Source organism: Lissotriton vulgaris, unplaced genomic scaffold (genome assembly GCF_964263255.1).
Source record: "Lissotriton vulgaris unplaced genomic scaffold, aLisVul1.2 SCAFFOLD_568, whole genome shotgun sequence".
NCBI classification, from domain to species: Eukaryota; Metazoa; Chordata; class Amphibia; order Caudata; family Salamandridae; genus Lissotriton; species Lissotriton vulgaris.
The window spans coordinates 392326-410168 of record NW_028245922.1 but is presented as its reverse complement, the minus strand read 5'-3'; the positions used below and the strand labels follow the sequence as shown (position 1 = coordinate 410168).

Genomic DNA, 17843 nt, shown 5'->3' with positions numbered 1-17843 from the left:
CAGATTCCCGACCCCAACCACCTACAATGCATCCTGCTCAACACCCGATCGGTCCACAGGCACGCCATTGACCTATGGAATCTACTAGACACCATCTCTCCGGACGTCGCCTTCCTAACAGAAACATGGATGAACGCCTCTTCCGCCCCAGACATCACCATTGCCATCCCAGAAGATTATAAGATCACACGTAAGGACCGTACCGGCCACACAGGAGGAGGAATCGCTATCGTCCATAAGAAATCCATCCACATCTCAACCAGCTCTGACGTCAATCTCGCCAACTCTGAACACCTTCACTTCCAGATCCACATCAACCCCAAGACCACACTCAGAGGCACCCTCCTTTACAGGCCACCAGGACCCCGCGCACAATTTAGCGAGGACATCACGGACTTCATCACTCCACACGCGCTCCCCTCCAAAGATTACATCCTTCTGGGAGACCTCAACTTTCACCTTGAAAAGAACAACGACCGCAACTCCACCACCCTTTTGGACAACCTAGCCAACCTCGGACTTAAACAACTGGTCACTTCCCCCACCCACATCGCAGGTCACACTCTCGACCCTATCTTCACCTCCAGCAATCATGTCTCCTTCAGCCACACTACAGCTCTCCTCTGGACTGACCACAGCTGCGTTCACTTCACTTACAACCAGCCCAAACCCAACAACCACCCACAACCAACTCTGCAAAGAAACTGGAACAAAATCACCATCGACCAGATCTCCTCATCGCTTCTTCTTAACCCCCCAGCCTACTCCTCAAACCCCGACCAAGCCGCCACCAACCTCACCCTTTGGTTATCCAACAGCGCCGACATCCTAGCACCACTGAAAAAACGACAAAGCAAACTTGGCAGCAAGAAGGCCTCCTGGTTCAACGATGATCTTAAGAAATCCAAGAAACTCTGCCGCTCCCTTGAGAAGGCCTGGAAAAAAGACCCATCCACCAACACCAAGGACGCCTTCAAAAACGCCACCCGCATACACCACCAACTGATCCGAAAGGCCAAGAAAACCGCCTTCAAGGACCGACTAGATAACAACGCCCACAACAGCAAGGAACTCTTCAACATCGTCAAGGAATTTACCAACCCCTCGGCCAACTCTAACGACATCACCCCCTCTCAAGCCCTCTGCGACTCCCTAGCTTCATTCTTCCACAACAAAATTGCAGACATCCACAACAGCTTCGACAACCAACCCGGAGACCAACCCACCCAACCATCTGCTGGACCTTCACCCCCCTCGAACATCCTTAATGACTGGAACCCAATCTCCACTGAGGACACCATCCGCCTGATGAACTCCATCCACTCAGGATCCCCCACTGACCCATGCCCTCACCACATCTTTAACAAAGCTAACTCCATCATAGCACCGCACCTCCGAGAAGTCATCAACCGCTCCCTCGACTCCGCAACCTTCCCGGAAAGCTGGAAACATGCCGAACTCAGCGCCCTCCTGAAGAAACCCACAGCTGACTCCACCGAACTCAAAAATTACCGCCCCATCTCGCTCCTTCCATTCCCGGCCAAAGTCATCGAGAAAGCTGTCAACAACCAGCTCGCCGCCTTCCTCGAAGCTAACAAATCCCTCGACTCCTCACAGTCCGGCTTCCGAGCAAAACACAGCACTGAGACCGCCCTCATCGCAGCAACAGACGACATTCGTACACTACTGGACAACGGAGACACAGTCGCCCTCATCCTCCTCGACCTCTCCGCAGCCTTCGACACAGTCTGCCATAGCACCCTTCTACAGCGCCTCAGAAACATCGGAATCCAAGGAAAAGCACTAGAATGGATCACCTCGTTCCTCACCGGAAGAACACAGAGAGTCCGCCTTCCACCATTCAAGTCAGTGGCCACTGAAGTCATCTGCGGCGTACCACAAGGGTCTTCACTCAGCCCCACCCTTTTCAACGTATACATGAGCCCCCTCGCGACCATCGCCCGACAACACAACCTCAACATCATCTCCTACGCGGATGACACTCAACTTATCTTATCACTCACCAATGACCCTAGCACCGCCAAAACTAACCTACACGAAGGAATGAAAGAAGTAGCCGAATGGATGAAACTCAGCCGTCTGAAACTGAACTCAGATAAAACAGAAGTCCTCATCTTAGGTACCTCCCCATCCGCATGGGACGACTCCTGGTGGCCAGAAGCCCTTGGAAATGCACCCATCCCGACAGACCACGCACGGAACCTGGGCGTCATCCTGGATTCCTCACTTTCAATGAACAGACAAGTCAACGCCGTCTCCTCGTCCTGCTTCAACATTCTTCGCATGCTCAAAAAAACATTTTGTTGGATCCCCACCGAGACTAGGAAAACGGTCACCCACGCTCTGGTCACGAGCCGACTGGACTATGGAAACACCCTCTACGCCGGTACTACCGCTAAACTCCAGAAAAAACTCCAACGAATCCAAAACGCCTCAGCCAGGCTCATATTAGACATCCCGCGTAAAGAACATATCTCTGGTCACCTGAAAAACCTACACTGGCTTCCCGTCAATAAGAGGATCACTTTCCGGCTCCTAACCCACGCACACAAAGCACTCTACGAAATCGGACCAGAATGCCTCAACACACGACTGTCCTTCTACACCCCCTCCCGCCAGCTACGATCTTCCAACCAAGCCCTTGCCTCTGTACCTCGCATCAACAAAACCACCATGGGAGGTAGATCCTTCTCCTACCTGGCAGCTAAAACCTGGAACTCACTTCCCTCTTACCTTCGCCTTACCCAGAACCACCTAGCATTCAGAAAACAACTTAAAACGTGGATATTTGACAAGTAATTCCCCACCCCCCCTCAAGCGCCTTGAGACCCTCTGGGTATGTAGTGCGCTATATAAATTCTCTGACTTGACTTGACTAATGTTATCGAAGAGGTATGGATTGTTTTGTCTCTAACCGCTCCCCATCCCCTCTAACTCCTCGGCATCAATGTAGCTCTCGATCAGAAACTAGACCAGTCCATACTTTTCGCCCCAGAACGATGGGCCCAATACACAAAGGTAAGTCCAAGTTTACTACTTTTAGGTATTCACAAAGGTAAGTTACTACTTGTAACTTTAGTACTTATAAACTCACAAGTAGTAAAGTTACTAGTAGTACAGTTACCTCTAGTAAAATTACTGGTAGTAAAGTTACTAGTAGTAAGTTGCCTTCGTGAATGCCAAAAAGTATTAAACTTAGACTTAAGTAGAAATCTTAGACTTAAGTCAAAGTTTACTACTTTTTGGTATTCAAAAAGGTAAGTTACTACTAGTAACGCTACTGCTTATAACCTTACTACTACTAAAGTTACCAGAAGTAAAGTTACTACTAGTAAAATTACTACATGGGTAAAGTTACTAGTAGTACCTTACCTTTGTAAATAGTTGAATACTTTTTGGCCTTCACAAAGGTAAGTTACTACTAGTAACTTTATTACTAGTAAACTTACTACTATGCATGTATTACTAATGTTTAGTATATTCATAAGAGTTCACGGGTGACTAAATCGTACGCGTATGGCATTCATGTGCTGACAAGTAATGGCTTACCGTTCTACATTGTTTCTGTTAAACATTGCATTGCAGAGCCTGCGGTTGACAGAGCGCGTGGGTCTTGGCAATTTCTGAAATCCAGAAACTTTCCGGCAATGCATTTCACTGCAAATCCCTGTGGTAGAGAGTTTGTAAATTCTTGTCCAGACTCCAAAGAAGGTCGACACCCCTTTTAACCAGTGGCAGCCCCTCTATTAGAGCGAAGGAGCATCACCCCCCAGCCTCCAGCGCTGCAAAGGGAAAAACTAAGGGGCATATTATCAAGGGGGTTTATCTCTGCTTTTTTGGCTTTAAAAGCCAAGAAAGCGGAGATAAAATTATCTCCCTATTACCTAGCTGTCGCTAACACCAGTTAGCGACAGCTAGTAGGAGATAGTGACCATCTTGGGCCCCACTTTGCATGTCAGAGAAATTTATCACCAATGACATGCAAAGTGGGCGTGCCAAGATGTTAGCGACTGGAAACAGTCGCTAACATCGCTATCTCCTATTACCAACCTTTGGAGATATTCGCGCTAAGCGCGAATATCTCCAAAAACTAACACCTGCCCTTAGCAGTTCTTAGCCATGTTATCCAATGGGAGGTGAATAACATGGCTAAGAGCATTAGCTCGGTAATGCATGAATATCGCTGACTTTTCAGCGATATTCATGCATTGCGGCCGATTTTTATCGCATTTGCGATAAACCTTGGTAATATCAAGGTTTATCTGCGATAAAAATCGCCGCAGGTCGGCGATACATTTTTGTCTCTAACCAAGCAATAGCGATAATTATCGCTATTGCTTGGTAATATGCCCCTAAAATGCTAATAAAATACATTTATTACCATTTTATTTTTCCCTTTCTCCAGCCGAGCTGTGTTTGGGGGCGGTGCCACTGCTGCTGACTGGCAGCTCACCGCACCAGTTAACACTGCGCATGTCACTTTGGCCCGCTGTCTTGCGACGGCCAGTCTGGCATGTGCAGTGCAAACCTCTCCACCCAGCTGGGTGGAGAGCAGGCACCGGCTCCCAATGCCTGTGTGAGTCTCGACACAGCCGTCTCCCGCCAATCCTGGCGCTGCTGTCATGCCCAGGTCAGCTCACATACACACATGTTCAATGTCTGCCTGAGAGCACATCTCATATGAGCTCGGGTCACATACCCACATGTTCAATATTTGTATGTTTCCCCATCTCATGTTCAATGTCTGTCCAAATTTAAAGCGAACATGCTCTTTGTCTGTCTGCAAACACCACATACATACTTAGCATCTATCTATCTGCACATACCACACAGATGTTCAGTGTCTGCCTGAGAGCCCAGCTCATGTGTTCAACCGCTGTCTGAAAGTACAGATCACACCTCAATGTCTATCTGAAAACACTGCACACAGATATTAGTCTGTCTGCAAACCTCACACACATGTTAAATGTCTGTCTGCAAACCTTGCACACGTGCTCAATTCCTGTCTGCAATCACAGTACCCATATTCTATCATTGCAAACACCGCCCATGTTCAGTGCCTGTCTGCAAGTGCCTCTCTCAAACTCAATGTCTGCCTCTAAAACCAATGTATTTGTTCAGAGTCTGCGTCCAAGCACAGCTCACACGCTCAATGTATACCTGAAAGCACAGCTCAGGGGTTCAATGTATACCTGAAAGCACAGCTCACGTGTTTAATGTATACCTGAAAGCACAGCTCAAATGTTCAATGTATACCTGAAAGCACAGCTCACGTGTTCAATGTATACCCGAAAGCACAGCTCACATGTTCAATGTTTACCTGACTGCACAGCTCACATGCTCCATATATACTTGAAAGCACAGCTCACATGCTCAATGTATACCTGAAAGCGCAGCTCACATGCTCAATGTATACCTGAAAGCACAGCTCACGTGTTTAATGTATACCTGAAAGCACAGCTCACATGCTCAATATATACCTGAAAGCACAGCTCACGTGTTCAATGTATACCTGAAAGCACAGCTCACATGCTCAATGTATACCTGAAAGCACAGCTCACGTGTTCAATGTATACCCGAAAGCACAGCTCACATGTTCAATGTTTACCTGACTGCACAGCTCACATGCTCAATGTATACCTGAAAGCGCAGCTCACATGCTCAATGTATACCTGAAAGCACAGCTCACGTGTTTAATGTATACCTGAAAGCACAGCTCACATGCTCCATATATACCTGAAAGCACAGCTCACGTGTTCAATGTATACCTGAAAGCACAGCTCACATGCTCAATGTATACCTGAAAGCACAGCTCACGTGTTCAATGTATACCCGAAAGCACAGCTCACATGTTCAATGTTTACCTGACTGCACAGCTCACATGCTCCATATATACTTGAAAGCACAGCTCACATGCTCAATGTATACCTGAAAGCGCAGCTCACATGTTCAATGTTTACCTGACTGCACAGCTCACATGCTCCATATATACCTGAAAGCGCAGTTTACATACTCAATGTATACCTGAAAGCGCAGCTCACATGCTCAATGTATACCTGAAAGCGAAGCTCACATGCTCAATGTATACCTGAAAGCGCAGCTCACACGCTCAATGTATACCTGAAAGCACAGCTCACGTGTTTAATGTATACCTGAAAGCACAGCTCACATGTTCAATGTTTACCTGACTGCACAGCTCACATGCTCCATATATACCTGAAAGCACAGCTCACGTGTTCAATGTATACCTGAAAGCACAGCTCACATGTTCAATGTATACCTGACTGCACAGCTCACATGCTCCATTTATACCTGAAAGCACAGCTCACATGTTCAATGTATACCTGACTGCACAGCTCACATGCTCCATATATTCCTGAAAGCACAGCCCACATGTTCAATGTATACCTGACTGCACAGCTCACATGCTCCATTTATACCTGAAAGGTCACCTCAGATGCTCAGTGTATGTCTGTGAGCAGAGCTCAGTGTATGTCTGTGAGCAGAGCTCAGATGCTCAATGTATGTCTGTGAGCAGAGCTCAGTGTATGTTTGTGAGCCGACCTCAGATGCTCAGTGTATGTCTGTGAGCAGAGCTCAGTGTATGCCTGAAAGGGCACCTCAGATGCTCAGTGTATGTCTGTGAGCAGAGCTCAGTGTATGCCTGAAAGAACACCTCAGATGCTCAGTGTGTGTCTGTGAGCAGAGCTCAGTGTATGCCTGAAAGGGCACCTCAGATGCTCAGTGTATGTCTGTGAGCAGAGCTCAGTGTATGCCTGAAAGAACACCTCAGATGCTCAGTGTGTGTCTGTGAGCAGAGCTCAGATGCTCAGTGTATGTCTGTGAGCAGAGCTCAGATGCTCAGTGTATGTCTGTGAGCAGAGCTCAGATGCTCAGTGTATGTCTGTGAGCAGACCTCAGATGCTCAGTGTATGTCTGTGAGCAGACCTCAGATGCTCAGTGTATGTCTGTGAGCCGAGCTCAGATGCTCTGGGGCAGATTTACAATAAGTGGCGCATCCCTGCATATCAGCAGGGATGGGACACTTATTGTGCGCCATGCCTCCGCCACCATTGATGCGCCGCATTTACAATGCGGCGCACCATGGGGCAAAAACAACACAGATGCGTCACACATCTGTGCCTTAAAGGCGGCGCATAGCTGGAGTTGCGTCGCAAGCGCGATGCAGCTCCAGCAATGCTCGGGGGGCCCTATTCTTCTAATGCTGCGTCAATACTTACGCATGCTTCAAGCAGGCGCAGGGTTTTGACGCAGCATGGGCCCCAAAGTGCCTGAGTGAAATCTTGTAGATTGCACTCAGCCACTTTTAGGAGGCGTTCCTGCGCCGGAACGCCCCCCCCCCCGCTCAGGAACGCCTCCTTCTGGTGCAGGGCTTTATAATGTGACACATCTCCCAGATGCGTCACGTTCTGAATACCCCGCACTATGGCGCAACTTTTGCGCCGCCCTGCGTCACAAAAGTGATGCAACGGTGGCGTAAAAGAGGCGCAAGGGGCTTGTAAATCTGCCCCTCAGTGTATACCTGAAAGGGCACCTGAGATGCTTACTGTATGTCTGTGAGCAGAGCTCAGTGTATGTCTGTGAGCAGAGCTCAGCGTATGTCTGTGAGCAGACCTCAGATGCTCAGTGTATACCTGAAAGGGCACCTCAGATGCTCAGTGAATGTCTGTGAGCAGAGCTCAGTGTATGTCTGTGAGCAGAGCTAAGCGTATGTCTGTGAGCAGAGCTCAGCGTATGTCTGTGAGCAGACCTCAGATGCTCAGTGTATGTCTGTGAGCAGAGCTCAGTGCATACCTGAAAGGGCACCGCAGATGTTCAGTGTATGTCTGTGAGCAGAGCTCAGTGTATGTCTGTGAGCAGAGCTCATCGTATGTCTGTGAGCAGACCTCAGATGCTCAGTGTATGTCTGTGAGCAGAGCTCAGCGTATGTCTGTGAGCTGACCTCAGATGGTCAGTGTATGTCTGTGAGCAGAGCTCAGATGCTCAGTGTATGTCTGTGAGCAGAGCTCATCGCATGTCTGTGAGCAGACCTAACATGCTCAGTGTATGTCTGTGAGCAGAGCTCAGTGTATGTCTGTGAGTAGAGCTCAGCGTATGTCTGTCAGCAGACCTCAGATGCTCAGTGTATGTCTGTGAGCAGAGCTCAGCGTATGTCTGTGAGCAGAGCTCAGCGTATGTCTGTGAGCAGACCTCAGATGCTCAGTGTATGTCTGTGAGCAGAGCTCAGATGCTCAGTGTATGTCTGTGAGCAGAGCTCAGCGTATGTCTGTGAGCAGACCTCAGATGCTCAGTGTATGTCTGTGAGCAGAGCTCAGATGCTCATTGTATGTCTGTGAGCAGAGCTCAGTGTATGTCTGTGAGCAGAGCTCAGATGCTCAATGTATGTCTGTGAGCAGAGCTCAGTGTATGTCTGTGAGCCGACCTCAGATGCTCAGTGTATGTCTGTGAGCAGAGCTCAGTGTATGCCTGAAAGGGCACCTCAGATGCTCAGTGTATGTCTGTGAGCAGAGCTCAGTGTATGCCTGAAAGAACACCTCAGATGCTCAGTGTGTGTCTGTGAGCAGAGCTCAGCGTATGCCTGAAAGGGCACCTCAGATGCTCAGTGTATGTCTGTGAGCAGAGCTCAGTGTATGCCTGAAAGAACACCTCAGATGCTCAGTGTGTGTCTGTGAGCAGAGCTCAGATGCTCAGTGTATGTCTGTGAGCAGAGCTCAGATGCTCAGTGTATGTCTGTGAGCAGAGCTCAGATGCTCAGTGTATGTCTTTGAGCAGAGCTCAGCGTATGTCTGTGAGCTGACCTCAGATGCTCAGTGTATGTCTTTGAGCAGAGCTCAGTGTATGCCTGAAAGGGCACCTCAGATGCTCAGTGTATGTCTGTGAGCAGAGCTCAGTGTATGTCTGTGAGCTGACCTCAGATGCTCAGTGTATGTCTTTGAGCAGAGCTCAGTGTATGCCTGAAAGGGCACCTCAGATGCTCAGTGTATGTCTGTGAGCAGAGCTCAGCGTATGTCTGTGAGCTGACCTCAGATGCTCAGTGTATGTCTTTGAGCAGAGCTCAGTGTATGCCTGAAAGGGCACCTCAGATGCTCAGTGTATGTCTGTGAGCAGAGCTCAGTGTATACCTGAAAGGGCACTGCAGATGTTCAGTGTATGTCTGAGAGCAGAGCTCAGTGTATGTCTGAGAGCAGAGCTCAGTATATGTCTGTGAGCCGACCTCAGATGCTCAGTGTATGTCTGTGAGCAGAGCTCAGTGTATACCTGAAAGGGCACTGCAGATGTTCAGTGTATGTCTGAGAGCAGAGCTCAGTGTATGTCTGAGAGCAGAGCTCAGTATATGTCTGTGAGCCGACCTCAGATGCTCAGTGTATGTCTGTGAGCAGAGCTCAGTGTATACCTGAAAGGGCACTGCAGATGTTCAGTGTATGTCTGAGAGCAGAGCTCAGTGTATGTCTGTGAGCAGAGCTCAGCGTATGTCTGTGAGCTGACCTCAGATGCTCAGTGTATGTCTGTGAGCAGAGCTCAGATGCTCAGTGTATGTCTGTGAGCAGAGCTCATCGTATGTCTGTGAGCAGACCTAACATGCTCAGTGTATGTCTGTGAGCAGAGCTCAGTGTATGTCTGTGAGCAGAGCTCAGCGTATGTCTGTGAGCAGACCTCAGATGCTCAGTGTATGTCTGTGAGCAGAGCTCAGTGTATGTCTGTGAGCAGAGCTCAGTGTATGTCTGTGAGCAGAGCTCAGTGTATACCTGAAAGGGCACTGCAGATGTTCAGTGTATGTCTGAGAGCAGAGCTCAGTGTATGTCTGTGAGCAGAGCTCAGCGTATGTCTGTGAGCTGACCTCAGATGCTCAGTGTATGTCTGTGAGCAGAGCTCAGATGCTCAGTGTATGTCTGTGAGCAGAGCTCATCGTATGTCTGTGAGCAGACCTAACATGCTCAGTGTATGTCTGTGAGCAGAGCTCAGTGTATGTCTGTGAGTAGAGCTCAGCGTATGTCTGTGAGCAGACCTCAGATGCTCAGTGTATGTCTGTGAGCAGAGCTCAGAGTATGTCTGTGAGCAGAGCTCAGCGTATGTCTGTGAGCAGACCTCAGATGCTCAGTGTATGTCTGTGAGCAGAGCTCAGATGCTCAGTGTATGTCTGTGAGCAGAGCTCAGATGCTCAGTGTATGTCTGTGAGCAGAGCTCAGTGTATGTCTGTGAGCCGACCTCAGATGCTCAGTGTATGTCTGTGAGCAGAGCTCAGTGTATGCCTGAAAGGGCACCTCAGATGCTCAGTGTATGTCTGTGAGCAGAGCTCAGTGTATGTCTGAGAGCAGAGCTCAGTGTATACCTGAAAGGGCACTGCAGATGTTCAGTGTATGTCTGAGAGCAGAGCTCAGTGTATGTCTGTGAGCAGAGCTCAGTGTATATCTGTGAGCAGAGCTCAGTGTATACCTGAAAGGGCACTGCAGATGTTCAGTGTATGTCTGAGAGCAGAGCTCAGTGTATGTCTGTGAGCAGACCTCAGATGCTCAGTGTATGTCTGTGAGCAGAGCTCAGCGTATGTCTGTGAGCTGACCTCAGATGCTCAGTGTATGTCTGTGAGCAGAGCTCAGCGTATGTCTGTGAGCAGACCTCAGATGCTCAGTGTATGTCTGTGAGCAGAGCTCAGCGTATGTCTGTGAGCCGACCTCAGATGCTCAGTGTATGTCTGTGAGCAGAGCTCAGTGTATACCTGAAAGGGCACTGCAGATGTTCAGTGTATGTCTGAGAGCAGAGCTCAGTGTATGTCTGTGAGCAGAGCTCATCGTATGTCTGTGAACAGACCTAACATGCTCAGTGTATGTCTGTGAGCAGAGCTCAGTGTATGTCTGTGAGCCGACCTCAGATGCTCAGTGTATGTCTGTGAGCAGAGCTCAGTGTATACCTGAAAGGGCACTGCAGATGTTCAGTGTATGTCTGTGAGCAGAGCTCAGTGTATGCCTGAAAGGGCACTGCAGATGTTCAGTGTATGTCTGTGAGCAGAGCTCAGTGTATGCCTGAAAGGGCACTGCAGATGTTCAGTGTATGTCTGAGAGCAGAGCTCAGTGTATGTCTGTGAGCAGAGCTCATCGTATGTCTGTGAGCAGACCTCAGATGCTCAGTGTATGTCTGTGAGCAGAGCTCAGCGTATGTCTGTGAGCAGAGCTCATCGTATGTCTGTGAGCAGACCTAACATGCTCAGTGTATGTCTGTGAGCAGAGTTTAGCGTATGTCTGTGAGCAGACCTCAGATGCTCAGTGTATGTCTGTGAGCAGAGCTCAGCGTATGTCTGTGAGCAGAGCTCATCGTATGTCTGTGAGCAGACCTAACATGCTCAGTGTATGTCTGTGAGCAGAGCTCAGTGTATACCTGAAAGGGCACTGCAGATGTTCAGTGTATGTCTGTGAGCAGAGCTCAGTGTATACCTGAAAGGGCACTGCAGATGTTCAGTGTATGTCTGTGAGCAGACCTCAGATGCTCAGTGTATGTCTGTGAGCAGAGCTCATCGTATGTCTGTGAGCAGACCTCAGATGCTCAGTGTATGTCTGTGAGCAGAGCTCAGCGTATGTCTGTGAGCCGACCTCAGATGCTCAGTGTATGTCTGTGAGCAGAGCTCAGTGTATACCTGAAAGGGCACTGCAGATGTTCAGTGTATGTCTGTGAGCAGAGCTCAGTGTATGCCTGAAAGGGCACTGCAGAAGTTCAGTGTATGTCTGAGAGCAGAGCTCAGTGTATGTCTGTGAGCAGAGCTCATCGTATGTCTGTGAGCAGACCTCAGATGCTCAGTGTATGTCTGTGAGCAGAGCTCAGCGTATGTCTGTGAGCAGACCTCAGATGCTCAGTGTATGTCTGTGAGCAGAGCTCAGCGTATGTCTGTGAGCAGACCTAACATGCTCAGTGTATGTCTGTGAGCAGAGTTTAGCGTATGTCTGTGAGCAGAGCTCATCGTATGTCTGTGAGCAGAGCTCATCGTATGTCTGTGAGCAGACCTAACATGCTCAGTGTATGTCTGTGAGCAGAGCTCAGCGTATGTCTTTGAGCTGACCTCAGATGCTCAGTGTATGTCTGTGAGCAGACCTAACATGCTCAGTGTATGTCTGTGAGCAGAGCTCAGCGTATGTCTGTGAGCAGAGCTCATCGTATGTCTGTGAGCAGACCTAACATGCTCAGTGTATGTCTGTGAGCATAGCTCAGCGTATGTCTTTGAGCTGACCTCAGATGCTCAGTGTATGTCTGTGAGCAGAGCTCAGATGCTCAGTGTATGTCTGTGAGCAGAGCTCAGTGTATACCTGAAAGGGCACTGCAGATGTTCAGTGTATGTCTGAGAGCAGAGCTCAGTGTATGTCTGTGAGCAGAGCTCAGCGTATGTCTGTGAGCTGACCTCAGATGCTCAGTGTATGTCTGTGAGCAGAGCTCAGATGCTCAGTGTATGTCTGTGAGCAGAGCTCATCGTATGTCTGTGAGCAGACCTAACATGCTCAGTGTATGTCTGTGAGCAGAGCTCAGTGTATGTCTGTGAGTAGAGCTCAGCGTATGTCTGTGAGCAGACCTCAGATGCTCAGTGTATGTCTGTGAGCAGAGCTCAGAGTATGTCTGTGAGCAGAGCTCAGCGTATGTCTGTGAGCAGACCTCAGATGCTCAGTGTATGTCTGTGAGCAGAGCTCAGATGCTCATTGTATGTCTGTGAGCAGAGCTCAGTGTATGTCTGTGAGCCGACCTCAGATGCTCAGTGTATGTCTGTGAGCAGAGCTCAGTGTATGCCTGAAAGGGCACCTCAGATGCTCAGTGTATGTCTGTGAGCAGAGCTCAGTGTATGCCTGAAAGGGCACCTCAGATGCTCAGTGTATGTCTGTGAGCAGAGCTCAGTGTATGCCTGAAAGAACACCTCAGATGCTCAGTGTATGTCTGTGAGCAGAGCTCAGTGTATGCCTGAAAGGGCACCTCAGATGATCAGTGTATGTCTGTGAGCAGAGCTCAGTGTATGCCTGAAAGAACACCTCAGATGCTCAGTGTATGTCTGTGAGCAGAGCTCAGTGTATGCCTGAAAGGGCACCTCAGATGCTCAGTGTATGTCTGTGAGCAGAGCTCAGTGTATGCCTGAAAGAACACCTCAGATGCTCAGTGTGTGTCTGTGAGCAGAGCTCAGATGCTCAGTGTATGTCTGTGAGCAGAGCTCAGATGCTCAGTGTATGTCTGTGAGCAGAGCTCAGATGCTCAGTGTATGTCTGTGAGCAGAGCTCAGCGTATGTCTGTGAGCTGACCTCAGATGCTCAGTGTATGTCTTTGAGCAGAGCTCAGTGTATGCCTGAAAGGGCACCTCAGATGCTCAGTGTATGTCTGTGAGCAGAGCTCAGTGTATACCTGAAAGGGCACTGCAGATGTTCAGTGTATGTCTGAGAGCAGAGCTCAGTGTATGTCTGTGAGCAGAGCTCAGTGTATGTCTGTGAGCAGAGCTCAGTGTATACCTGAAAGGGCACTGCAGATGTTCAGTGTATGTCTGAGAGCAGAGCTCAGTGTATGTCTGAGAGCAGAGCTCAGTATATGTCTGTGAGCCGACCTCAGATGCTCAGTGTATGTCTGTGAGCAGAGCTCAGTGCATACCTGAAAGGGCACTGCAGATGTTCAGTGTATGTCTGAGAGCAGAGCTCAGTGTATGTCTGTGAGCAGAGCTCAGTGTATGTCTGAGAGCAGAGCTCAGTGTATACCTGAAAGGGCACTGCAGATGTTCAGTGTATGTCTGAGAGCAGCGCTCAGTGTATGTCTGTGAGCAGAGCTCAGTGTATGTCTGAGAGCAGAGCTCAGTGTATACCTGAAAGGGCACTGCAGATGTTCAGTGTATGTCTGAGAGCAGAGCTCAGTGTATGTCTGTGAGCAGAGCTCAGTGTATGTCTGTGAGCAGAGCTCAGTGTATACCTGAAAGGGCACTGCAGATGTTCAGTGTATGTCTGAGAACAGAGCTCAGTGTATGTCTGTGAGCAGACCTCAGATGCTCAGTGTATGTCTGTGAGCAGAGCTCAGCGTATGTCTGTGAGCTGACCTCAGATGCTCAGTGTATGTCTGTGAGCAGAGCTCAGCGTATGTCTGTGAGCAGAGCTCAGATGCTCAGTGTATGTCTGTGAGCAGAGCTCAGTGTATGTCTGTGAGCCGACCTCAGATGCTCAGTGTATGTCTGTGAGCAGAGCTCAGTGTATACCTGAAAGGGCACTGCAGATGTTCAGTGTATGTCTGAGAGCAGAGCTCAGTGTATGTCTGTGAGCAGAGCTCAGCGTATGTCTGTGAACAGACCTAACATGCTCAGTGTATGTCTGTGAGCAGAGCTCAGTGTATGTCTGTGAGCCGACCTCAGATGCTCAGTGTATGTCTGTGAGCAGAGCTCAGTGTATACCTGAAAGGGCACTGCAGATGTTCAGTGTATGTCTGTGAGCGGAGCTCAGTGTATGCCTGAAAGGGCACTGCAGATGTTCAGTGTATGTCTGAGAGCAGAGCTCGGTGTATGTCTGTGAGCAGAGCTCATCGTATGTCTGTGAGCAGACCTCAGATGCTCAGTGTATGTCTGTGAGCAGAGCTCAGCGTATGTCTGTGAGCAGACCTCAGATGCTCAGTGTATGTCTGTGAGCAGAGCTCAGCGTATGTCTGTGAGCAGAGCTCATCGTATGTCTGTGAGCAGACCTAACATGCTCAGTGTATGTCTGTGAGCAGAGTTTAGCGTATGTCTGTGAGCAGAGCTCATCGTATGTCTGTGAGCAGACCTAACATGCTCAGTGTATGTCTGTGAGCAGAGCTAGCGTATGTCTGTGAGCTGACCTCAGATGCTCAGTGTATGTCTGTGAGCAGAGCTCAGCGTATGTCTGTGAGCAGAGCTCATCGTATGTCTGTGAGCAGACCTAACATGCTCAGTGTATGTCTGTGAGCAGAGCTCAGCGTATGTCTGTGAGCTGACCTCAGATGCTCAGTGTATGTCTGTGAGCAGAGCTCAGTGTATGCCTGAAAGAACACCTCAGATGCTCAGTGTATGTCTGTGAGCAGAGCTCAGATGCTCAGTGTATGTCTGTGAGCAGAGCTCAGTGTATACCTGAAAGGGCACCGCAGATGCTCAGTGTATGTCTGTGAGCAGAGCTCAGATGCTCAGCGTATGTCTGTGAGCAGAGCTCAGCGTATGCCTGAAAGGGCACCGCAGAGATTAATTCAGGCGTTTCATCCATCCACTTGTTGCTTTTGCATTGCTATAGAACATGCCCTGGCAATGATGCATCCCTGACCAGTCTCTCCCTCTGGGTGCTCTCCGGTCATGGCCGGGTGGGACGTTTGATGCCATGAAGCGTGCGATGCTCAATGATAGGGCGGGACATCTGATGCCATGAAGCGTGCGAGGGTCAATGATAGGGCGGGACATCTGATGCCATGAAGCGTGCGAGGCTCAATGATAGGGCGGAACGTCTGATGCCACGAAGGGTGCGATGCTCAATAAGAGGGTGAGACGTCTGATGCCATGAAGCGTGCGATGCTCAATGATAGGGCGAAACGTCTGATGTCATGAAGCGTGCGAGGCTCAATGATAGGGCAGGACGTCTGATGCCATGAAGCGTGCGATGCTCAATGACAGGGTGAAACGTCTGATGGCATGAAGGGTGCGATGCTCAATGATAGGGTGAGACCCATGAAGCGTGCGATGCTCAATAAGAGGGTGAGACGTCTGATGCCATGAAGTGTACGATGCTCAATGATAGGGTGAGACGTCTGATGCCATGAGGCGTGCGATGCTCAATGATAGGGTGAGACGTCTGATGCCATGAAGCGAGTGATGCTCAATGATAGGGTGAGACATCTGATGCTATGAAGGGTGCGATGCTCAATAAGAGGGTGAGACGTCTGATGCCATGAAGCGAGTGATGCTCAATGATAGGTTGAGACGTCTGATGCCATGAAGCGTGCGATGCTCAATGATAGGGTGAGACGTCTGATGCCATGAAGTGTGCGATGCTCAATGATAGGGTGAGACGTCTGATGCCATGAAGCGTGCGATGCTCAATGATAGGGTGAGACGTCTGATGCCATGAAGCAGGCGATGCTCAATGATAGGGTGAGACGTCTGATGCCATGAAGCGCGCGATGCTCAATGATAGGGTGAGACCCATGAAGCGTGTGATGCTCAATGATAGGGTGAGACGTCTGATGCCATGAGGCGAGTGATGCTCAATGATAGGGTGAGACGTCTGATGCCATGAAGCGTGCGATGCTCAATGATAGGGTGAGACCCATGAAGCGTGTGATGCTCAATGATAGGGTGAGACATCTGATGCCATGAAGCGTACGATGCTCAATGATAGGGTGAGACGTCTAATGCCATGAAGCGTGCGATGCTCATTGATAGGGTGAGACGTCTGATGCCATGAAGCGTGCGAGGGTCAATGATAGGGCGGGACATCTGATGCCATGAAGCGTGCGAGGCTCAATGATAGGGCGGAACGTCTGATGCCACGAAGGGTGCGATGCTCAATAAGAGGGTGAGACGTCTGATGCCATGAAGCGTGCGATGCTCAATGATAGGGTGAGACATCTGATGCCATAGAGCGAGTGATGCTCAATGATAGGGTGAGACGTCTGATGCCATGAAGCGTGCGATGCTCAATGATAGGGTGAGACCCATGAAGCGTGTGATGCTCAATGATAGGGTGAGACATCTGATGCCATGAAGCGTACGATGCTCAATGATAGGGTGAGACGTCTAATGCCATGAAGCGTGCGATGCTCATTGATAGGGTGAGACGTCTGATGCCATGAAGCGTGCGATGCTCAATGATAGGGTGAGACCCATGAAGCGTGTGATGCTCATTGATAGGGTGAGACATCTGATGCCATGAAACGTGTGATGAACACTCTTCTCAGTCTGCTGACACATGTCCTTGTTTCCTTCCTCCCATTTAGGGACATCAGGGACCAGGACTTGGTGGGGGCCGGTGTCTTGAACCCCACCCACCGGAAGTTGATCCTGGTGAACCTCAAAGAGACCCGTCAGTAAGGGAGCCTCGCCTGGGCCATCCATGAAGCCTCTGTTCTTGATATGTACAGCAAATTATATTTTACGAACATTTGGAATTATGTACAGCAAGGGGTAGTGAAAATATACGGGAACAAGTATAGACAAAGCCAATAGGTGTTGCTTTTGTGTGGGGGAAATATTTCCAAAAAGTTGGGTAACCTTGCTCCAGCTGAGCTACGCACAAAATCCTTCAATGAAGCAGCACCTAAGGCTACAACAATAAAGATGCTGAAAATAAGGCGCTTTTACCAAACAGACTGCATTAGCCGAGCTGAGCAGCACCCTCACAAACAAGCATTGGCATAGCCAATAGGACTTTGTGTGTTTAGCCAGAACTTTTGGGTATGTTGTAGAGCATTGTGGCTGCTGTGCATCATGTTGAAAAGTTATAATAATGAAAAGTGTTAAGCATTTTTGTTACTTTTGTACAAACCAAGACAACATTATAAACAACTGAACAACCTGATTAAAAAATGATTTTAACATTAAAAATGTCTTCTTGTTTCTTTGTACTTGCACTGCCGGCAACTTCTTCCTGCCTGTTCTCATGCTTGTTTGTTATAATTTTTTTTGTTATGGGGGAGCTGGACATAAATAACGGAGGAGTGGCGGTTGGAAAACAGTAATTGAATTAGAACACAAGCAGTGGACGGACACTAGGGGAGAATCAACAGATGCCAGATTCCGAGGGCAGACTGACGTGATGCTTAGGAGATGTTTAGGGGATGCTTGGGTGTGTGTAATTATGTGGCACTGAGTG

General features: G+C 49.1%; 1 protein-coding gene across 1 annotated transcript in view; it reads left to right on the top strand.

Moving 5' to 3' along the window:
* The window catches only part of LOC147666252 (phosphatidylinositol 3,4,5-trisphosphate 5-phosphatase 2-like), a 420611-nt gene extending 403047 nt beyond the window's left edge, over nt 1-17564 (top strand). The window contains exon 27 of the mRNA XM_086949195.1: nt 16969-17564. Within this exon, the coding sequence (XP_086805321.1) occupies nt 16969-17062 (94 nt within the window). The 3' untranslated portion in view covers nt 17063-17564. The remainder of the gene's footprint in view (nt 1-16968) is intronic.
* The last annotated feature ends 279 nt before the right edge of the window (nt 17565-17843 follow it).